General features: G+C 33.2%; 3 protein-coding genes across 14 annotated transcripts in view; 1 reads left to right on the top strand and 2 right to left on the bottom strand.

The window, feature by feature from the left end:
- The window catches only part of sws (patatin like phospholipase domain containing sws), a 30,483-nt gene extending 19,680 nt beyond the window's left edge, over nucleotides 1-10,803 (bottom strand). For all 11 annotated transcript variants that reach the window (XR_013261270.1, XR_013261271.1, XR_013261274.1 and 8 more), the window contains exons 1-14: nucleotides 10,592-10,803; nucleotides 2,749-2,830; nucleotides 2,455-2,672; nucleotides 2,140-2,326; nucleotides 1,922-2,067; nucleotides 1,711-1,839; nucleotides 1,545-1,625; nucleotides 1,301-1,444; nucleotides 1,148-1,222; nucleotides 794-1,027; nucleotides 620-716; nucleotides 430-538; nucleotides 242-341; nucleotides 16-171 (exon numbers count right to left, since the gene is read on the bottom strand). Coding sequence is in view for 6 of the 11 variants with exons in the window: in XM_077442276.1 (XP_077298402.1) it covers nucleotides 16-171; nucleotides 242-341; nucleotides 430-538; nucleotides 620-716; nucleotides 794-1,027; nucleotides 1,148-1,222; nucleotides 1,301-1,444; nucleotides 1,545-1,625; nucleotides 1,711-1,839; nucleotides 1,922-2,067; nucleotides 2,140-2,326; nucleotides 2,455-2,672; nucleotides 2,749-2,830; nucleotides 10,592-10,714 (1,881 nt within the window). In the remaining 5 variants the exon portion in view is untranslated. The remainder of the gene's footprint in view (nucleotides 1-15; nucleotides 172-241; nucleotides 342-429; nucleotides 539-619; nucleotides 717-793; nucleotides 1,028-1,147; nucleotides 1,223-1,300; nucleotides 1,445-1,544; nucleotides 1,626-1,710; nucleotides 1,840-1,921; nucleotides 2,068-2,139; nucleotides 2,327-2,454; nucleotides 2,673-2,748; nucleotides 2,831-10,591) is intronic.
- Nucleotides 10,804-12,800: 1,997 nt separating this feature from the next.
- Nucleotides 12,801-13,517, top strand: LOC143920424 (leucine-rich repeat-containing protein 57-like). Its single transcript, XM_077443310.1, has one exon. The coding sequence runs from the start codon at nucleotides 12,801-12,803 to the stop codon at nucleotides 13,515-13,517; it is 717 nt and encodes a 238-aa protein (XP_077299436.1).
- Nucleotides 13,518-18,611: 5,094 nt separating this feature from the next.
- Nucleotides 18,612-24,182, bottom strand: part of LOC143919763 (guanine nucleotide-releasing factor 2-like) — a 46,949-nt gene continuing 41,378 nt past the window's right edge. For both annotated transcript variants that reach the window (XM_077442274.1, XM_077442273.1), the window contains 11 exons: nucleotides 23,637-23,928; nucleotides 23,388-23,556; nucleotides 23,108-23,299; nucleotides 22,861-22,998; nucleotides 22,631-22,769; nucleotides 22,208-22,373; nucleotides 21,995-22,130; nucleotides 21,646-21,884; nucleotides 21,285-21,563; nucleotides 21,083-21,214; nucleotides 18,612-21,010 (listed from right to left, as the gene is read on the bottom strand). In XM_077442274.1, the coding sequence (XP_077298400.1) occupies nucleotides 20,872-21,010; nucleotides 21,083-21,214; nucleotides 21,285-21,563; nucleotides 21,646-21,884; nucleotides 21,995-22,130; nucleotides 22,208-22,373; nucleotides 22,631-22,769; nucleotides 22,861-22,998; nucleotides 23,108-23,299; nucleotides 23,388-23,556; nucleotides 23,637-23,928 (2,021 nt within the window). In that variant the 3' untranslated portion in view covers nucleotides 18,612-20,871. The remainder of the gene's footprint in view (nucleotides 21,011-21,082; nucleotides 21,215-21,284; nucleotides 21,564-21,645; nucleotides 21,885-21,994; nucleotides 22,131-22,207; nucleotides 22,374-22,630; nucleotides 22,770-22,860; nucleotides 22,999-23,107; nucleotides 23,300-23,387; nucleotides 23,557-23,636; nucleotides 23,929-24,182) is intronic.

The following is a 24,182-nucleotide window of genomic DNA, read 5'->3' as shown; positions in this document are numbered from 1 at the left end:
AACAACAGTACGCACAATTCCCACAAGATCACCCTTGCCATATTCGCCTACTAGCTCTTTTTTACCATTAGGATGCGTAATAACTGATCTTAATCTACCGCTTAATACGATAAAAGTAGAGTCAGAATCTTCACCTTGTCTATATACTGCTCTACCTGATTCTAAGAATACCTATAAAATTTAAATTCAATGAATATAAAAGTTTGACTAAACATATTTGATTACATTTCAAATATCTTACCCAATCGAGAGCAAAATCAACCTGTCTTACAAATGGAGATAGCCTTTTAATGACCGTGTCGGCGATGTGTAGCACTACTATGGGACGGTCTCGCATTATACTATGCAGAACAAAAATTATACAAGTATAGAATCAGAATGTGATAAATTTAGTACATATTTAGTTGAAAATTCACGATGATAACATACTTATATACAGAATTTTTAGATAGAAGTCCGATTCTTGAAAAATGTTTTGCTCTAATTGTAAAGAAACTAGGCTCTCCAGTCAATACCGCCAAACCTCCGACCACTTCACCTGAAAGCATTTGCATTGGAATTATAAATGATGTAGATAATAATATAAAATAAAAAGAACGTTTGAACTGTAAATTAAAACCTGGAAAAGCTGTGAACATATGGACCTCGGCATCACCTTCTGCCATTTTTTGTGAAACTATCAAAGTACCCGATAAAAGGTATACCAAAGCGACATCCTAAAATTACATAAAACACGATTCATGCAGTACTTTCTAATAATTGATATTCATATAGAAGTAAACGTTTGCCTTACTTTTTGGCTTTCTTCTTTCATAAGATACGTCCCACTAGAAATTTCTTTGATCTGAACATGTCCTCCTCGGAGAAGAGTATCGTCTTCGAGTCCAAGCTCTTTAACGAAAGCTTCCGTAGCTATATTGACAAGTGCTTGTTCATCCATAGATTCATTGCACGGTGGGTTTGTTGTTCGTCTTCCAGTTGACATTGGTTTGGTTGAAGCGTTGGATGGTTGAACATCAGGTGGGTACTAAGGCATTAAATAATTACAAATAATACATATTAAGTCAAAATATTTATTTAAAAAAAATAGAATTCTTAATTTAATATTAATATTTGGCAATAATACGTAAAATAATAATATTTTTACCAGGGTTGTACCCGAATTCGTATCAGCCACCAAATCAGATTGTTTTGATCGTTGTAAATTAAGTGATTGGAATTCCTACAAATAAAATAAAATATAGAACGTGCTACGCACAAAATCTTTATAAATGAATTTCTAATGTAATGAAAGACATACTAAGTTAGATGAATCTCTAGGACTACAATCAGCTGGTGAAAATGTTTCGGTCATAAGGTCCATGTCTTTAGGACCACTGGCACTTCCACGTGCTTTTTGGGGAGAGTTAGCAAACATGGATGTTCTTTTCCTACTATCTCTACCCTACAAATGAATAGGAATTAAAATACTCGTCGATTTTCTACATTATTTTTGATATGTAAAATAGTATATAACTATAAAAATAGAGAATCATATAAATTACCGGATTGACTAATTCAGCACTTAATCCCAAATACTGATGCAGTGCTGTAAATGTAACACGTTGAAGTCGAACCATGATGATCTAAAACAGATCCAGAATAAAATTATTCAGATATATGTACATATGTAGTACATACAATGTGTAATAAGTTTTTAATTGGCAGTACCTGCATTACTCTGACAAATATATCGGGATATTCATGAAACACTTCTTGAAATGCTGCCATTGGAAGTCGAATGACTTGAGAATCTTCCATCGCTTTGGCACTTACAGTTTTATATGGATGAGGATGGCCCTGAAATCATATATCAAGATATTCGTTGCCAATTGAAGGAAAATCAAATGACGATTGATAAAAATAAAATATATATACATACCGTTAAAACATCAGTAAAACTAAGTAAAGATGTGACACTCTCTCCAGCACGAACAATTTTTAATGACAGTGCTGTACCTTCTGATGATGTTATGAAAACATTTATTCTTCCACTTTGCACCACATATACATTTTCATCAGCATCACCTAATAATAATAATAAAAAAAATGTAAAACTTGGGAATGCTTTTTTTACATGCAGAAGCAATAATATATTACCTATTTTGAAAAGAAAACTTCCAGCAAGCACGTTGAGAATCTCAGTGTGTTTACACAGCTTTAAGAAAACTGGTTTCTCAAAGTGTCCGAAAACCCTAATAGAATGAAGCATGTAGAGGGCATCGGATGGCATTCGCTCATCATTAGATATATCTTCTTCCAGATATTCAGCTGGAGGTTCAAGAACCTAAAATCAAAATAAATGTATACTTAGTTACAAACTACATATATGTCTATATAATGATCAAGTTCATAATCGTTTGTAATTGACAAAACAATATTAGCTTAAGATAAACCACATATATAAACAATGACCTTAAGCTGTGTTGGTGCTTGCTCTTTTTTGAGTTGTAGCAGTCTTCTTGCGAATCGCATAACGGCGCGTCTTTTCCTTCCTTGCCCGGCACCTGAGATCGATTTGACTTTGCGGAGCATACGACGACCATAAAATAGCATTTTATCCCGTTTACGAAAGCGAGGGCGGGATCCATCTCCCGTGTGTGTCATTGATATTCCTTCAGCTTGTACTACATCTATGAGCACAAAATACAGTCGGGTTAAACTTGATAATCAATAGCAAATAATAACAAAAAAAGGCTACGGACTCACCTTTTTTCCTAACTTTCTTATAAAATAGGGATAGTAAGATAATTAAAGCGCAAACTAGGCCGCCAATAATGAACCATAGTATCTGAAAATAAAAAAAATCAGTTATTGTATGTATATAAAGCAATTCTTAAAAGGGGATCAGTGAAACAATTGTAGGGGATCTATTGTACTATAGCAAATTTTTATTTATCATCTCTCTTTATCTTTAGCAAAGATGTTATTGATGCCATATATAATATTTGTCAGTCTTAAGAAAGTTAATCTCATTAAGCTGCATGTGACACAACAAATTTCGCTTCAATAAAACAGATAATACAAATTTGTCTAAAATTAAATTAACCTGAAGATAAAAATGAACAAAAGCGTGTTCAACCACAGACTTGCTTAAGCAGACCTTCCGGTAAAATATAATGGGTCTACATCGAAAGATCGAAAAAGCAAAGATCTCAAGTCGAAAGATCTAAAAGAATGTATGCATGGTAAACGGTACTATGTATGTATGTATATATAATATATATCAGTGGCATGCGGTGAAATTCTCTCTCTATTTGTCGTACAGCCTTGCTTAATGTGCGCGGGCAGGATACGGGAGGAAAAGCCTGTTCCCCTTGTATCCTGCTCGCGCAAATTAAGTGAGGCTGTACCACGGGGGGAGAAAGTTTTACCGCACGCCACTGATATATATACTACCCGCTTTTCATATATATTCATGGTAAACGAAAATTTTCGATTTTTCGACTTTTCGTGACGGTCACCGACTGTATACATATGTTACAGTCCAAGTGTCCATTCTGGTTCCTTCATGAACACACTAGTTTGTCCATACATGAACTATTTTCTTTAGTATAAGTGTTAACAGTCAAATAGACTCCTATCCAGTGGTGTCACCCTAATGGTTTCCATGGGTTTCCGGAAACCCATTGTTAAAAACCAAGTTTTCGAAAACCCGTTATTTAAAAATTTAATAAACTTTCGTGTAATAGTGACTTGGACGAAAAAAAAATGTATATATTGTATATATTTTCAAAATATTTTTTTGAAAAATAATTTGGAAACCCGTTGTTCCACTAACACCACTGTTCCTATCGGGTATCGCAAGAAACTTTTAACTGTCAAAATCCTATGGAAACCATAATAGAACGTTGCTATAATTCCCATTTCTGCTGATTTTTTACATACCTCCTTTACGTTTTACTTCAAGGAAAAAGTTTGCCTCTTATCCGATCGTTTTCATACTTTGCCATATTGCTCATTTTGGTCATCAATATAAGTAAATGGATCCTCCGCCATTACGATGGTGCAAAAATATCGTGTAAGACGCGTTTGAAATCTGCCCGGCGAGATAGTTGTTGACGTTTATCCACCGTTTTTTTATTAGTTTTAAACATAGATGGCGGTAGTAAAATAAAATTATTGGTATTTTTTATTCAAAATAATAATTTTATATACAAATTATTAAATATTACAACCCAGATAGTGGAAAATGGGATAATCGATTGTGAATACTTATAATTAAGCCTCATAGTTTGTTTGTTAATGAACAGATTGGTTCTTTTATGAACAAAATAGTATGTTCATGAATACACGAAATGTACACCTAGACTGTAACAATGTAATGTATCTACATTTTTTATGAGACTTTTTACAATTTATGCTTCATTTTATATTGATGTATATTAATTAATTGATTGTGTACGAATTTATTATAACGAACTTGTCTTATAATAAAAATATTAGGGTGTAAAATTTATAATTTCTATTACATGTAAAAAAATTTCAGTCTGATTCGGTTGGCGGTTTGGGAGATAATTGAATTAAAAAACTTTAAAAAAAAGAGGACACCTATGTATAAGGGGAGGTACCATTTCCGGTCAACTTAAAAATTTACCTCGTATCGATAAGAATTTCAGTAACCGATACTAAGTTTCAGTTCGATAGGAGTAATGGTGTTCAAAAAATCCCCAAAATACACACGACACACACACACACACATTTTTTCTAGATCATGAAAACGTGATCAGTGATCGATTCTGTGTTCGAATCAGTCAAAATCTCGAGTTCGAATTTTCGCATGATCACAAAATTTCATCTATTGTTACTACGTACATAGATAAAGTAAAAATCATTTTTCATAGTACATATTTATAGTGAACTGTACATATAAGGTTTCCGAAATTTTATGAAATGTAGGGTCCACAGACTATTCAAATTACAGAACCACTGATGTAATATCTTTGATGTACACATAACAGTGTATTTATAATGTGTATCTTCATCCTTTCACGAGTCAACATTCAAATTATGAAAATAATACAAAGTCACAATTACAAAACAATCATAAACATTTTTTTTGTTATGACATATCATAACATGTACATATGTAGTAATAAAATTATATTTATTTAAATTGAACTCATGATTTAAATAGATGCAACTACATAATTGATTGAAATGCGGAAAGACGTATTATACATATACACGCGAAGCTAAATGTGTAACTATCTAAAAATAATAAAAACGCAAGGACATTCATTCATCTTTGCCACAGTTTCCTACATAGTACAGGGCATCGTTTTTCCGTTAGATGTGACATGTAATTGCCTTAGTAAACAAGTGTGAGAATCTGGTTTATGTTGCGCAAGTGCGAAATTGTGATTCAAGTGTGCCATGCGTACGTTTATCTAGTGCGTAACGATTTTAGAGCAAGCGGCTTATCAAAATAGGACTTTGTTTACTCGAATCAGCTGTTCCGCTGGGGTTTTCAAGTGCTGAATTTGGAATTCGCGATAGCTCAACGTATCTCAGTCAAAAAAAGAAAATAATACGTAAATTCCAATAATCATCAATCACTAAATCATTTCCTGTAAACAAAGATTAATTTTTGCCGATTCAAATTGTAAAAAAAACGTCCATACATTATGTAAATCATACTCCAATATGAAAAAAATGTTCAAATGTTTTCAATGTAAAACAAAAACAAAAATAAACATTTGCAATATTTGAATGCGTAAATAGTTATAAAACAAAAGATGTACAAAGTTGTATTTATCACATTTTTTAGTACAAAGCTCAAAGTTTTGCAAGCATTTGTGTATGTAATTTAAAAGCATAATAAAAAAAAAGTATAATATTTCCGTTCAGCTACCGTATCAATGCGAATCAATTTCTATTTCTGTTTGGTAATATGAGTTGATTGGTTGCAAAGTGTAACCTCAAATATTGATTAGACATTAATCATATTTTGAATAAATTGTGTAAATCGAATAGCATAATTGAGATGTAACGATAACATGGGTAGCATGTTGAAGACTAAACCTAACACCAAACACGCTCACCTTGGTAACATTGCCGCATTATGTTTACCATTTCTAAATATACAAACACACACATGTGTTCAGAAAACATAATGTATAATGCATATTTAGCCTATTTTTTTTTAAAACCGCACTGAGTGCAGATGATAAGTAATTAGACGATTGAGATGAACTCCATAATTGTGCGATGGCACAGTCTGCGTCAGGGGTTGACAATATTTTCTGGTATAAGCATTACTTTCGGAATCGAAAGACATGTAGAATAGACCAGTGGTTAACATAAAATGCTTTGAACAGAGTGGTCACGGGCTCAAATCAAACTGGCTTCTGCTGGTCAAACCTTGGATTTGTGACTCCAGGTCGACGTTTCCTATCAGAGTTTGCCAATTTATCTGCTTTTCATTGAAACAGTTCTAACAAATTGGCAACCTTATCCATTTTCTCGCAAAATCTCGGGTTTTTAATAATCTCGAATTTCGCAGAATTGTATGAAAGGCTGCAAATTTACAAATTTGACCATAGATGTCTCTGTGGATATTAATTGATATATATTTATGTACTTTGTATACTAATAATATTTGTATCAAATGTACAATGTTTCTGGCCAGGAAGCGCGTTGGGGTTACCTGTTAGGCTTCATAGTATAAATTAAAAAAATACAAATATATGAAATCTTTCGGCGAAAATATTTCTCATCTTACATTTCATCCAAGGATTTAATTAAATAGTTAAAACCTGTGCAATGTATACGGGTGTTCGTGTTACGAATAAAGTCGAACACAGGAACGTTGCAGCAAGAACGGAAAAGCATTTGATTTCTTGCGAAATCTATTTATGGGAAGTTTACGATTGAGTATAAAATTCAGTTGGTATTAACCAAGGAGAACGTTGGGGGGGAAAACACACCGAGTGGGACGTGAAAAGTGTATTTAGATACTTTGAAAAAAAAAAACGCTGCACCCCTAGCCCATATACATGGTACACAGTCTCAAAAATCACCCCCTAGAGTGTTTTCGGTGATATTTTATCCATGCTTGACAGTGATCGACAGCAATGAATCCCATATTTGAATAAATGTAGGAGAAACTTGTCGGTTGCATATGGATATGCATACACGTGCGACCTCCCAAACATATGCATTCTGTACGTGCACGTATTCCCGAATTCGGTTAATGGAACACCCACTGTCTATGGTCACAGCGGGAAGCTAAGGACACATGACGTCCCATACTACCCAGTGTATTTTCGCCCTTTAATAACTCGGTAATTTATTACTTTTAATAAAATAAAATAAATAAAGCATATTCGCTGCGTTTTATTATATTCTTTCTATTATTTTATTTTCTGGCAACACTGTGGTACGACCCAGGCTATATCTACAGAGTCGTTTCATCTACGACTGAATTTGTGTAATTAGTAAAATAAAAAGGCTTCAGTTAGCTGGAAAAGAACCTCACCAGAACAAAAAAAATAAAGAAACGAAAAAAAGTATGAGAAAGGAAATGACTGTATTACAATAAAAAAGAAAAAGTGACAATTTTGGTTATCTAATGATAATTCAACCAACAAGTGTTGAATCAGAAAGAGCCTTCTCAACAGCTGGGTCATTTTGTACAAAAATTAGATCCCAACTATTAAATGATAATCTGAACACATTATGTTTTCTTCCCTGTTATTATGATATATTTGAGTTCTTAAGCGTCGAATTAATTTAAAAGTACTTTTTTACCACTCATTTTTTTTTTTCAATATATCCTAAGTACATAACAAATAATGTTTATTAGCATTTGGTTAAATATATTTTGTACAAAAAAGTCTATTTTAGATATTGAAAAATCTAGCAATTTACCGGTAAACCAGTAATAGGTAAAAATGTACTGGATTACCGTTAAACGGAAATAACCGTTTACACACACACACATATTTATATTTTAAAAATGTTCTATATATTTTAGTAAAATATTCAAACTAATTTTATATTTTACTAAATTTTAGTAAAATTTAGTAAAATATTCAAACGAAAAATAGTATTTTTTTGACAAAAATCCGATGTTGGTCGTCTTGTGTAGACGTATCAGACCTAATAGATGGAATTGATTTAGCAATTTATAATTTGGCAAACAATGAGCTTTGTGTCGGTGCCACTTCTTCTGTAAGTTCAAATAAATTGAGGGATTTAAGATTATTCCTAGTATTTACCTTTTTCATATTTTTTTTATTATTAAGTAAGCTTTCAAGTTTTTCTAGGCAACGATTAAAAATATATTTTGATTTTTAATACATTTTAAACGTATTGTTGCGTGAAAGTAAAGAGGGGTTTCCAGGATCGGAGAGAATGACGCAGCTAGTGTTGTAGAAGTTCTTTATTGGTCTCGAACTGTAGATACGAATGCTCTACAGTTCGAGAGCGCCCAATATTTATACTCATCGTGCGCTTTCCGTATACAGATATACAGATATTCGCGAGATCCTAATGGTCGATAAGTCGCGCGATCCTATTGGCCGTTATACATGACTCCTCTATACGTCGAGGCCATTTTGGCGCGAACGCGAGAACAGGTGATTAACGCTAGTAAACAATCGGTCCACGAACGCCACTCACCTCTATCTCTACGTCACAGTATAATCTAATATACATATAATTTCGAAAGAGACTTTGTATGTAACTATTGCTGGTTCGTAGAAAAACAAATGAATATTCGAATAAATTTAAATAAAATAAAACTATTCAAATGAATTTAATAAAATGTTTACTGCCATGTTTACTGTTAATGCCATGTTTACACGGTTTATTTTAAAAATACCGAGCGAAGCCGGGTTAAAACACTAGTCATATACATATATGTATGTACAATAGCGCTATAATAGTCGTTTCGATTCGACATATGTACATATGTAAAAACACTGTCAACAAAACGTACGAATATACGAACATAATAACAGATCAACAAAAAACTTCTATATATACAGTTTGCTACCAATGTTTCCTCCAGGACAATAAGTCAATGAGCATTTAGCGCCATCTATTGAAAATTTATTTAATTAATTAATTATTCCATTGGTGTTTTATATTGTTTATATGTAGGTAGTTTTTACGATTTTTTTTCAAATTAAACAATTAAATATATTTACATAAAAGATATTTGAAAAAATACGACCGCGTACGGATCGAGCACAGGACCGACACATTTCTTTTAATTTTTTTAAATTAATAGCTTAATATGCGATGATATTTCATCGGGCACAACACTAGTTTAGTATATGTAATAGTTAGCAACCTTTAGAGGGTTGTGCGACCCATGGGTTGAGAGCCTGTGCATTACGAATTCATTCATTTGTCCTTTAAAAAACTACATCCAATTCGTCCAATAAAGAATTCACCACAACACTGAATAAATTAATCCAAACAAATATATATATATGTACAAGTAAACTTGTGATATAAGCAAAAATTGTTGGCAAACGAATCTTCAAGAATATACCAGTCGTCAAGTTCTGTGACATTCTATTCGAAAAAAAATCTGTTGTCTAACATCTGATAAGATAGGAACAACACCACCTGCCGTATATCAAAACTTCAACTGGTTCCGAACCTCTGCTCTGAAATAATCGATTTTGTGCAACAGCCCAATCACTGGTTTTTCCCAATCTTCACTAATGACACTACATATTATCGAAATTAGTTCAAACGATAAGCCAGTGCATACATATGTATGTAGTTGTCGTCATCATTGGAAGATTCTTTCCAACGTCATAAATAATAAGTAAAAAGCGATAATTACGAACGATTTCATAAGTTGAAAAACCGTGCGATAAGGCGATTATAAAATTTACACGAATATTATACGCATTAATTACAATCGTGCCAAATCCTAATCCATTGTCGTCGTATTTTGACATTCGCGTATGAATCTCATTCGAAGGCAATATATGTATAATATACAATGGTGTTTACGTACATATATACCTACATGTATATATATATATATAGGTATTGTGCAAAAACGACGATTTCGCATTTGAACACACTCTGGCGAACAAACACCGAATTATCGATTGCAACATTGTGAACCTGGAGTGGCACGTGCGAGAGTCTTTAATCGAAAATGTTGCGATTTATCTGATCCAAAGTTTGAAATGCGACATGGCGATAGGGCAAGTTCGAACAAAGAAAGATTTGTCACAAAGCGAGGTGGGATCATTTGCAAGTCGCACACACAATGAGTTGTATGTATATTTACGTATAGATACGTATATTGTAGGAGGAGAAAAATAAGTGTCGTCTTGTTGGAAATAACGAGCGATCGTTAACGAATGCTCGTTTGATGGGAGAGCGTGCGATCGTCCGAGTCGAAGGTCTCGTTGTTGTTGTTTTGCAAGAGTTTGGCGCGAATGTTGGCCGCTGAAATGGTAGTGTAGTGACAGCGAGTGTTTTGATGTGGAGTGTGGAGTGTGGAGTGTGGAGTGTGTGAATCAAGTAAATATTGTACAAGAGTATTTTGTATACAAGTAATAATGCAAGTGCGCACCTGATCGGTGAGGAACGGCGAGAGGATGGCGGGGGAGAGGGAGAGAGAGAGGGAGGGGGGCGCGGGCGAAGTGGGCGCTCCGCCCCCGGCGACGCGAGCGGCCACCCACTGCAGCGCCTCCATGCGCCGATGCGAGCACGCCCCTGCCAACTCCCTGCGCCGGCAACGACCAGCTGCCTTCTGTCGTTACAGGCTCTGATGTTTTTCGTCACATCCAAACGCCACAACTTCTGCCTTTTCAGCCAGCATCGTACATATTCGTTTGTTTATTTATTTATTTTTTATTTCGGTTCAATATGTGCGCATAGCTTGAAAGTATTCATTATAAATTACTCTGTAGGTCGAGAGGTTATGTTGTGACCGAAACCCGGCCTACGGAAACTCGCTGTAGTTAACAGAGTATATTTATTTTCTCCAGAATACAATTTATGGTAAGTACAGAAAATTTCACGGGGAAGTGGGCTAGTTGCCTGCTTCAGGGAAAAGTCTGGACTGGACTGCTGCTGCGTCTGCTGTGCGGGTTTATATATGGAAGTTCTAAGCGTGGCGTGTACAAAAGATCTCTTTGTTCTCCAGGGCACGTGTTCTCAGGGCGAGAGTTTTATAGCTTTGGGGTCAAAGCCAGGACGATGTCCGTAAGAGAATGGGGTCATACGCTTCCTTTGTTTCCAAGACACGTGTATGCGAAGCACGTGTCGACCTATTTTCGAGGCGCGTGTTTTATAGGTTCAAGCGCCACACATGAATGCGAACACGTGTAAATGATTGCCACGAGTAAACGATTTTCAGGATATGTGTCGCAGTGGCCTGGTGAGATCATTGTTTGTTTATGATCGAACGATGAACTCTTTCTTCTGGAATGGTCGAAGGGGTGGTTGCTCTCGAGTTCTGCGTGATTGTACAGGATATATGGGATCACTGTTTTTGCTTAGAAATGGCACACTTTGTGTTATATTCCTACAACTCTATTGAATATTCGTTTTTTATATTATTATTTTCGGTAAACGGATTATGTAAGGTCTTTTCATACCTATCCAGCACGACCCGTATCCTGCAGGTGTCCTGCAAGTGCGGATAGTATTCTTTGGTACATTATATGGACGTATTCCGATGCGGTGCAAACGATCGAAAAGCGTCAGACAGACTGAACCACAGATTAACGACACGTGTACCTTATGCGTGCGCACTGCTCGCACTTACACTAAGCGAAATCTACCCGAAGTCCCGACATACCTACCCTGTATACGTTCTGTGCTTCTGATACTTAAGTTCCGAGTTTTTTCCGAAAAAACTCGCCAGAAAGATCCAACTCAATTTTAATAATTACCATATTAATAATTGCATCTGTGCACATCGAAAGGTTACTCGTCATCTGATGTGTAATTTTTCATTCGTGAAGTCGAGAATTGCGTTTAAAGCAGCCATCCAGTTAATCTGTGGTTCAATCTGTCTGGCGCTTTTCGATCGTTTGCACCAAACCCACGTATTCATACTCCATTCGCGCATTTATGCATTCATGCGCGTCCATATATAATGTACTAAAGAATACTGTCCGTACTTGCATGACACCTGCAGGATACGGGTCGTGCTGGATAGGTATGAACAGACTTTATTGCGCAAATTGCGATCACGCGCACGATAATCATTGCCACAAAAATCGTTAATACAGAATATCTGGCACTCGCATTCTCGTTAGTACAATATTTCGCGTAGATGTTAGTACAATATTTCGCGTAGATGTTAATATAATATTTCGACAATAAAAATAGAAATTCTGATTAGAGACAAACTAGATTCAGATGGGAATAAATAATACCGAAATTTTAAAGATTTGAGCTTACTAATAACGTAATACTAACAAGAAAATTGTATGAACAATAGACAATGATCACTAAATAAGTAGAAAAAAGGGATCTCGCGCATGTCACTGAAATCTCGATCACGGAACATCTGGCACTCAAAAATTCCATCAATCAAAACGAAAGCTCGAGTGTCAGATATTCCATATTCGCGATTTTTTTGGCAACGATTGATATATTATGTACTCTCAATAATGGCCGAATAAAAAGGTGTTTAGAGTGAAATAAGCATGAAAAAATATTGAGTACAACACAACGGAAACGTCATTCGACATTGAGCTGTCAAAATAAATTTCGTCTTGTCAACATTTTTGGATTATTTTTTAAATTCGTGCGTTTTTTGGTCAAATATGGGAAATTCCGGTCTCAAACAACACTATGAGACCGCTGGAAAAACAGGTTTATTGAAAATTTCTAATCAAAAATTAAAAGAATTGCCACCAGAAGTCAAAGATCTCAATGGACTGATAAGAAATTTGGACGTATCTGAAAATAGATTTCATTCGCTTCCCGAGTGTTTGGGGGAATTTTCAATACTGAAGCAACTGAACGTGAGTCAAAATCGGTTGGAGGGGCTGCCGCAGACCGTCGGAAAATTAACAAAATTGGAGTGTTTGAATGCAGGGTTCAATATGATCAAACATGTCCCCCCGTCCACTGAAAATCTTTCTAATTTAAAACAGATCTATTTGAACAACAACATGTTGACCGATTTCCCTCTAGAATTGTGCAAATTAAAACATTTAGACATGTTGGAGTTATCCCATAACAAAATTACAAACATTCCACCGCAAATTCGACAGCTGCAAGCGTCCGAACTAAACATGAATCAGAATCAAGTCTCCAACATATCCGAGGAGATTTCACAATGTTCTAAATTAAAGGTGTTACGATTGGAAGAAAATTGCTTACCGCTAACGGCGATTCACGCATCACTCTTGCGAGACTCGAAGATTCACACTCTATGTTTGGATGGAAATTTATTCGATTCCAAACAACTTATGAGTTTAGATGGTTACAACGAATATATGGAACGTTTCACAGCTGTGAAGAAAAAAATGTTTTAACGTTTTTGAAACTATAGCACAATATTAATGTAAAATTTAACTTATTATTCCTTTATTTAAAGTTTATTTTACGTAAATTATATTATGTTCACACTTAAAGGAACACATCTTTTACACCTTTAAAAACTAATATTTTCAGATTTTGGATATCCAAAAGCTATTTTTGATGTATTTGATATATTTACAATGTGTGTATGTATTTTCTTTTCAAACACTTTATATAAATAGAATGTTTATAATACACGAAGTCACTAAAAATAAAATTATTTATGTACCAATTTTGAAGTCTTATTTTTTTCCGTAGTGTTTTTATTATATACTAGCTGAACTCAGGCATGCGTTGCAATGCCATAATAACGCATGCAATTCCCGTTCTCGTCCCCGTTCCCGTTCTCATTCCCATTCCCGTTCTCATTCCCGTTCCAGTTCCCTTTCTCGTTCTCATTCTCGTTCCCGATCCCATTTGTCGGAAAAACGCAGGCAGCGAACACATTTGAAATTATTGCGTTGCAATGACAATCATTCTCGTTTTTCCCGTTTTTTTTCACAGTAATCTTCCCGGACATGCATACAACAAATTCTGAAAGTTTCATCGTAATATGTTCAGTGGCTTAGGAGCCTATAAGACACACACAGACATTTATTTTTATATATATAGATTCCACTTTTTACATCGTTTCTATGTATGTAAATTATTTTTGCGTCCTAATAAAATTTAAATATCATCATTATCATCTATAGCAGGGGTAGCCAAACTTTTGATCACTACAGGCGACCTACTTTTTAAATTATTGCCGGCAGTCTACTAACATTGTGTTAGTAGACTGCCGGTGTTAAGTCAGCGGTTCGCATACTTTTCAGCTTACGGTATCTTAAGTAAAATTACCTCTTATATAGCCCGAAGGTGATGACATATAGGACGGGTGGGCGACTATAAATAGCTACGCGGTCGACGATTTGGCCACTCCTGATCTATAGCCACTCACCATCCACTGCTGGATGAAGGCCTCTACAACACGCTTCCACTTGTCTCTGCTTTGCGCAACTCTCATCCATCTCACCTGACATTTTCCTAATTTCCTCTACCCATCTTCCTTGCGGCCTTCTTTTAACCTTTTGCATTCTCTCAGGAACCATTCTATCAGTTCTTTTGTCCACCTTCCGTCCATTTTTCTAGCCACGTGGCCCGCCCATTGCCATTTAAATCTCTTTACTCTATTCACTATGTCCACTACCTTTGTCATACTTCTCACCCATGTATTCCGCTTCCTGTCTTTCCTTGTTATGCCGTTATCCATACTTCTTTGAGTGCATTGGAATTTGTGTACTTTGTGGCATTTTTGATATAAAAAAGACATTCATTCGTTCAAATGCACTCTATCCTTATTTCATACATCTCTTTATTTCTTCTTCTTTACTACCGGACATATCTATTATTTCGGTCTCCGTGACGGGCCCGAATGTGAAACGCCCGAAAACGCAAATATCGGAAGGCAAAGATCGAAAATCGAAAGATCAAATAAAAAGGGCGCATAGTAAACGGTACATACTCACTTAATTTGCGCGAGCAGGATACAACAGGAACAAGAGGAACAGGCTTTTCCTCCCGTATTCTGCGCGCGCACATTAATACGGGAGGAAAAGCCTGTTCCTCTTGTTCCTGTTGTATCCTGCTCGCGCAAATTAAGTGAGTATGTACCGTTTACCATGCACCCTTTTTTTTATCTTTCGACTTAAGATCTTTCGATTTTCGATCTTTGCCTTCCGATATTTGCGTTCTCGGGCGTTTTACATTCAGGCCCGTCAGGTAGACCCCTATTATTTGACCTAAATATAAATAATTATTTACTACTTCTACTATTTTATCATCTAATGAAATGCTATCAGGCATGCAATAACTATTGAACATTAGTTTGGTCTTATCTACGTTAATTTTAATCCTACTTTCCCTCTATAGCTGTGTTAGTCTGTTAAGTAGGTCAGCTGGATTGCGAGCTATTAAAACTATATCGTCTGCGAACCGAAGATGACTCATGAAGCGACTGTTGATACTTACTCCTGCTGTGTCCCATTTAAGGTTCCTGAAAACCCCATCAAGCACCGCATTGATTAGTTTAGGAGATATGTTGTCTCCGTGCCTTACTCCTTTTCCTAATATATCTGTATCTGAAACAGCCCTAAATGGGGTTCCGGCACTCCCTGTGTTTGTAGGTTTGCGTTAAATACTGCAAATATAAATATAATAACAAATAAATACACAAGTTTAGATTTTAATTAATTTATTAGATTTTTCATTACATCTACACACTCATTAGGCCTTTGAATTATTATTATATGCTCACAAATAAAACATCCAAGCAAATTATAAAAAGTAAACATGATGAGCTTTTTAAATAAGGCATTACAATAGGTCAGTCATGTACCTTGAAAACATTTATATAATAAATTTAAGTCATAGTTCAGTGGGGTTATTTTTTCATTATTAAAACGGCGATTGCCAACGTTATTCGTAATTACCATACTGTGGCACACTACACATCAAAAATGAGTCATATAAAACAACCTCAAAAATATAAATCGTTGAAGTGTACAAAAAACATTGGTTATTTAAAGCATTGATATATTCGTTAAGTTTGCTTGTTGTATTTTGGTGTTTGTGTACTTGAAAAAGTTGGTGATTCTTACTCCTATGTAAATACACATAAATCAGTATTTACATTATGAGTAAACAATTTTTTTCGTTGAAAATTAACATTTATTCAGTCGATAGTTATTTCTTTTTTTTTTACACAAATATACTAATTTTCAACGTATACAGGTTCATTTATACTAGCACAGCACAACTGCACGAAAAATATTCTTTAATACATTCTATATGGAGACATTCATACATTCCGTAATATGTGCGTAACGTAACAGCAGTAACCAACACGATCTATTCATATTATACAGCAGTACATATCACCGAGAAATATCAAGCAGAACTGGTTTTATTTGACCACTGTGGAAATATTCACGCATAATGTTACGCCATAGTGGTCATTGCACCCGTACCAATGAAAGTGCCGCCATTGCATATGAATATTTTTGGAAAGTAAGCAATATTGTGCCGTATCGTAACACTCTGTAATGTATATTTTAGTCAATTCTGCCTTGCACTCAAAAATAAACTTGCACTTCAAAATAAGTATGAACGTGCCGAAAACGGGCGGTGATGAATAGAAGTAGTCTTTTCCGTGCAGTGTTGTGCCGAGCTGTTGGCTAGTATAAACGGACCTTAAATCGTACATATGGCCCAAAAATTGACATTGTTGTGAATTAAATTATGTACATTTATTACAGTAAATTTTTAATAAAAATGGTACATGTTTTAGAGCGTTGAACTTTTATAATTATATAATATTAATGGTGTTTATATGTTGCTTTACGTTTCAATTAACTTAAAAACATATATTGTTCCGATTATATGGAAAATGTTATACAATGTAAATTCCATTGCATGCACTGTAAACGATCATTTAGATTTTAATATGATATTTGTACTGGCATTTGCGTACATTGTGTACTTCATTGCTTTGATGCATTTAAGATTACTTTTCAATTGTAAAAACTATCCCAATGCACGTAATATTAAACTGTTACGGTATCGATCATTTTGGAAAATATTGCTTTTCATTTTCTATGATTAAATTTTGGTCATTTAAAACAAAAAACTGATGCAAAATAATACCATTTGTACGAACATTCAAATGAGAGCCTATTGTTTTTGCGATTAAATTGTATATTATATATGCAAAGTATTGAGTAGTCATTAATAAAAATTATATTAAAATATTTTCGACATATACACATTTAAATACCACTCAAATAGCTCAGTCATTGATTTGGACATTCGATTAATTATGAAATTTTTTTTTATAAATCCATAACATTCATATGAACAATCATAAAAGTTTCAAGTTTATAAATTACACATTTATTATAATTATACACAATTGCTATCTAAATATGATATCATGTAATGTATTCACTATTCAATTGATAAAAATTAAAATAATTTATTACACATTTACAACAAATAACTGTAAGCATAATAATATTCCATCAATTATTCTAGAATTAAAATTTTAGCAATAAAATCAACGCATGCACTAATTTTACTACAGAAAATTCCTATACGGGTATTCTACATAAACACACCAATTAATTTACAATATATGTATACCATCTTAATTAATTAGGAATTAAAATGTATAAATCAATTACACTATGAAATAAGATCAAAATGGGTTCGTCTTTCGGGCTTTTTTAAAATCAGTACATAGAAAAATATACGTACATACATATACATATGTAGATTGAAATATAAATGAGTTTTTCCCCAAAAATAAAAAAAAAATAGTTTTTTGATTTGGGTTTCAACATTATAAAATATATTCAATGTGGTTTCATTCCATAAATAAGTGTAAACAAAATACTAAAGCAAACATTCTTTCAAAGAACTCTAATTCGTCAATAAGTCTTATCTATTCTCAAAACGTTCACAACCTACGCTAGTATGCCAGTCATTCTGATAGTCCTTTAGCATTCTCATAAAAATAATACTTCTTTAAACGTTTATATCTATGGTAAAAAAATACACACATTGAACCCTACAGTAAATTAGAAACCTATTTTAGTGTAAACGTGTATAGAGTGCTTAAACAGATTTTACGAAAAAGATTTTTTTTAATTAAAAAATATCACAGCTTTATAGTAAATAATATTTCGTTCAATTTATGTTTCTTCTTGTATATTTCACTATTGAAATTCCCTTAACTTTAATGTCGTTGTTCATATTAGTTCCAATTTCCCTTTTATGTGTTTCAATTTAATAAATTCTATAAATATTCATATAAATACCCTTCTCTCCTGAAGTTTTTCATTTTTTTTTAATCCGAGAAGATTCCGATTATTCTTTTAAAGTTTAAAACTGCAAGTAAATAATTAAAAATGATGACAATATACATGTGAGAAAAAAATTTTAAACCCGAAAGTTAACACCGGAAAAAAATCTGCTGAGTGAGATAAAAAAAAAATAATAAAACAAAAAATAAATAAAAAAATTTATTAATGAAAATAATGTAAATAGATCAATTAAAAAAATTATCAAATATATTTATATCTCATAATGCAAATCATAAACCTAATACAAAATAACAACCGTAACATAAGAAGAAATACACGAATAACAAAAAAGCATAGTTTAAATCACTGTATATGAATGTATGTACAATTGAAATGTCATAAATTGAGTGTAAATACAAATATAAATAGAATTAGAGATGTGCCGTTTTCCAAAAAAAATGTATTAAACGCTTTACATACCATTGTATGATAAGGTTTAATACACATACGTGTAACTTATAAGATTAATTATATAATACAAAATATCTTTTGGACTAGATGATGATTTAATTAGACCACTACCTACCTAAGTAGCGTTATTAATTAATTTCATTTAAATTTCAATATCTGGGAACAATCTGAATGAGGGGAAAAAAACGTCAAAATGAAAATAATTCATGTTGATATTATGAATGTCATGAAAAGCTTTCATTACATAGCAAAAATAAAATTGTGGAATAATTTCATATAACGATTTTGATGAAGAATGGCACGATTCGTCTGTAAAACACTTATTTCAGCAAGAAATATGTTCACGTATGCTAATGTATCAACAAATACACTATGATATAATGTCAAAGCATTATAAACAACTAATAGTTGTAATTCAAGGAGTGCTAGAAGGCAGATAATTATTGCAATGTCTTTGAAAAGTGAGCACCAAACTTCAATTAGGCAAGCTTATATCAAAACGTTTAAAATATGATATTTCTTTTAGTTAATCGAAGACATAATGACGATAGTGATCGAGTTAATCTACAATAACAATAGTAGATAAATTTAATCTTTTAGCTTTTATCCAGTAAGGAAAAATTTCACCGATTGCCTAAAGATCTATTTGAATATTAACATTATTCTGAAATGCATGCAATATTTCAACTACGTTCATGCAAAAACAACGATGCTTATATTTCGTCTAAATTGAATTATATTTAATAATCTCTTGGTGTACACATTGCGGCTGTTCCAGTCCCGGGGGTTGATTTGCTGAGCGAACGGCTCAGCTCCATTTAAGCCATTGTATCGTTTTCAAAACTAGTATAATTTTTAGAATCATCTTAAGCCGTAGCAATACCAGTATCAAAATCAACAATACTGGTATAATACTGTCAAAATATTACGCAAAATGTTTTAGTAATATTACATCAGCATTTTGGTACGCTGAGATGGCAACATAAAGATGTTACATATAATTTACATATGTATTCGTAGTCTGACCAATCAAAATATTCATTATAACATTGGTCAAAACACAAATATGTTAAGAGTATATTTAATTTAAAAATAAAATACACATGGAACAATAAATGAAAAAATATACATAGAATTTATTCACACATCGTATCATTCCACTATTAAAATCCGACTGACATACTGTTCTCTTACTATATACATATACAATAATTTAATAATATCTTCAATATCATATAGTATTTACTACACATTAATATTTTTGTGCAAAATTAATACAAGTATGTTTACAAATATAGTACATAAATTATAAATCTAAATGACTCATTTCAATAAATAAATTCATGACAAAACAATAAAAAAAAAAAAAATCATGTAGTTAGACATTGTCGTTAAAAATTGATCTTTTAATAGGAATAAATAGTTTTAACAATAAAAGTAAATAAATATTAAATGGTGCTACATGCAATTTGCATATTCAATTAATTATTATAAAATAGTCTATACTGAAATGCGACTGATATTACCAATAATAGAATATCACACAATCGATATGTACATGTGTGTATGTGTATCTGTGCACATACGCAGAATTGTAGTTAAAGGAAGATGGGGTGGTTTGAAATTATAACATTAAGATATTTCCGATGATCGAGTTAATTTGACCGAGATATTATAATTACTTAAAATGGAAAATTGTGTATTTTTAATGTACATATTCATAGGAGATTATACATATATGTATGTATAACTACAGATCTGCATACAGTACATGCGTTTCTCATGACAAAGAAACTTATTTAATATTTGGCATTATTCTTAAAATGATGTTTTAATACTTGGCACCAAACATTTGGAGGATAAATCAACGAATGATACATTTGATGATATATCTACAGCCAAAAGAAATATAAAAATAATTTACAAATTAAATATCAATACAAAACCGATTGAACTGAATATTTATTTATAAAACAAACAAAAAAATACGATTATCCTAAGAGTTGGAGTTGTTCTTTCTACTGCCTCTTGGTTTGATCGCTTCAGATATTTGCCACATTGCTTCTTCATTTAATACATCGTCAAAGCCGTTAAACATTGCAATTATACGCTCATTCTTTTTGAAAGTGTATTGGCTATAATCAATAAATATATATAATCAACTAAATGTATAGTGAATTAGAAATTATCGAAGTACAAATACTTACGCTTTGCTAAAACGTTTCATATTTTCCAATATATGATATTGTTGCCAACGTTTTGAAAAATTGATACTTCCGTCTTGTAACAAGTCCGAATTACCAATGTGAACGAATGTCAAATCTTGTAATACTAATCCTCTGTAAAAAAAATTATGTATAAATTTGAGACTATACCGAGTTATGTTAATGTCCGAAGAAATAAACTTACATATATGGTATGCAAGGAGGCTGTGTCTCAGCTAATGCCTGTCTGTAAGCCCTAAAACTTGAGCTGCTATCTATGAGAGCACAATATTCTTTGAGTCCATCAATGATATGTTTTTGCCAGTCAAGACGGCGAATAGGAGCAGAATCAAGAGCACTCAGTAGCGCCAAATATGAATTGAAATTATTCATTTTTCGCAAATGCTTCATGACTTTGATAAATTTGCTCACATATTTTTCCCTGTCACGGGCTTCCTCTTGTTCTAATATACGAGATCGTGCCCTGAAAATAATACAATAAAGTTAAACAACCAGGGCTTTTCATTGGAAAATTAATTTTAAATAAAATCTTCAACATTGCTTACCAATAACTCATTTTATTAAAATGTTCTGTAAATCTAGTAAGATTTGGACTCGTTTCTTCACACTGATCTCGCGCCCAAAGTAATGCTTCTGGCGGTGGAATTCTTGTAAATAATTCTGCGTCTAGCAGCGTCATTTGTTCAGCCACTGCTTCTGCTTTTTGTTCAAGCACCGAATCACGTCGTGCTGAAACAGTGGCGGTCCATTGAAGTCCAGCTGCCAGAGATTGTTGTTGCTGCAACTGTAAAAAATGAGCACATATTTTTAATATAAAACAATATGTAATAGGTATGTAGATATATAGTTCTATACATAATATGTTAAATCGAAAAAGTATATATATATACTAACCGCTAGTTGTTTTGCCTTGTACTTTTCTAAAATTATAACTCTTAAAACTTTGGCCATAGCTAAATCTCCAGAGCAAACTAAGCCATATACAAAGTCCATAATAGTTACCATAAGTTCATTATCCATATCAGCCATTCTAAACATATAAATTTAAAAACTAAATTTATATACAATCTAATACTGACAGAAAAATGAAAAAACTAAAATACGTACGTAAGATCACCCACAATTCTCGTCAACAGAGATTGGACTTCCCTAGCTTTAGTATTTTGACCGTGTCTTGCTAAAAATGCATGCCTTCTATTCAGTTTTTCTATTAAATTCAACGGGGATACGAATGTTCTATATGTAGTTAGGAATGCCTCTTGATAAGAAAAATCTGCGAAAAATAATATTGTACAGAGGTTTATACATCTACGATGATTTGAGAAAACAAATGATGAAAAATGACCAGTATAAATAAAAGTTACAAACTAATGATTACCTGTATTTTTATCTGCAAAAAGCGGCAGTAAGTGAAAAACATGATTAATGGAATGAAAAATGAATTTTTATTATTATAAATAATGCTAAGAAATATAAATCATAATCAGCATTATGAAAATGATGAATATTAAGATTAAAAATTAATATTACCTTTGGTACATTTTATGGCATGTACGATAAGCGCATCTGGATTTCCACCTCTTATTTCCGGGCCATCTTCCGTAGGTCGTTTCCGCACAAGTCTTGCAGATACATCCAATTCTAATATTATATCAGGTTCATTTTCAGTCTAAACAAAGTCAAAAGTTTGAGTTATCACAAAATTTACTTTTCTCAAAGAATACTGAATACTCCACTTTTGAAATATTATGTAATAGTACCTCAGTTTCTAAACTAGGATCGGCATCGCGACTACTTGGACTAGAGCTAGCATTTGTTCTCGGTTCCAAATCTAAGTCTTCAACGGGGAATTTCCCCGGTTTGTTTGCATTCTGTTGCCACTGATCGTCTTCAGCATTCTAAAAAGAGCATTTATATAGTTCATCATTATCTATCAAAGTATGAAGACAAAACATTTGAATATACATATATTTCAAAAGAAATTATAAACAAAAGTTGGAAATTTACTAATAATAAGGCATTTTCGATTATCACCGATGGAGGATCGAATTGGAATCTTGGGGCAGGACTTGTAGAAATTCGTCCATTTGGTGTGGTGCACGTCAATGGCCCAGGTGTTGTTGGTGAAGATGTTCCAGTTTGGGTCACAAGTGGGGGTTTTGGACTGAGAGGTGGTTTAGCAGGTGAATGGTTCGGAGTCTGTTAAAAATCATAAAAAAATAATGTGTCAATTAAGGAATAACTACATACTTCAAAATCTAGTGAATATACGGGAAAACTATTTAACCTGTTTAGCTTTTATTTTCTTTGGTGGTAATGCTGGTGGAATTGAGGAGGTGATAGCATTCACTGGTAGATTCGAACTATTTGTTGATAAACTATTTATGGATGAGGCATCAGATTTTATGGAATCTTCTCTAATAAAATTAGGGGACTTCAGAGGTGAAGAAAATCCACTTTAAAAAATAAAATAATAATCTACACCATGCTGAAATAATAGTAAATGGATAAATTTAACATAATTCAATTTTTTTACCTTATGGTTTGTTGATTGTTATTTCCACCTCCCGAGGAAATACTGAAGTGATGCAGAGTATGACTTTGTGTTAATTGCTGATTACATCCAAGAACATTATTGACAATGCTTTGTCCGTTCTGACTATTATTCAATCCAAATGATGCGTTGGTCAGTTGTTGAAATTGGGATGACGATACAAAATGACTCGCCGAATGTTCTGAATTATACGCGTGGACAGAGTGTCGGAGAAACTCTGTAGAACTTTGTGGAGAGTGACTGCAGTTTCCGAACATTTCCATATACGCCATTACTAAAAATTACTACACGTTAAGTATTTTCATTTTTTTTTAAACTCGGGATGAATATAGTAAATCCTTTGAAGTGCTACGTGTATGAAACAATTTCAATAATTCAAAAGTAAGTTTTCATAAGTAGGATAGGAATGCTAATTATGGAATATCAATATTCTCCAGAAAGAACACTTCCAATGTTATTGTTTCAATGTTTTGTCGTAAAGCAAAATTTAAGTGATAATAAAGTTGTGCCTGTAAGTTTTGTGCCAAA

This window comes from Arctopsyche grandis, chromosome 12 (assembly GCF_051622035.1).
Source record: "Arctopsyche grandis isolate Sample6627 chromosome 12, ASM5162203v2, whole genome shotgun sequence".
In the NCBI taxonomy this organism is placed as follows: Eukaryota; Metazoa; Arthropoda; class Insecta; order Trichoptera; family Hydropsychidae; genus Arctopsyche; species Arctopsyche grandis.
Note: the sequence above shows the minus strand (reverse complement) of the source record. Positions and strands in the feature narration are given on the sequence as shown.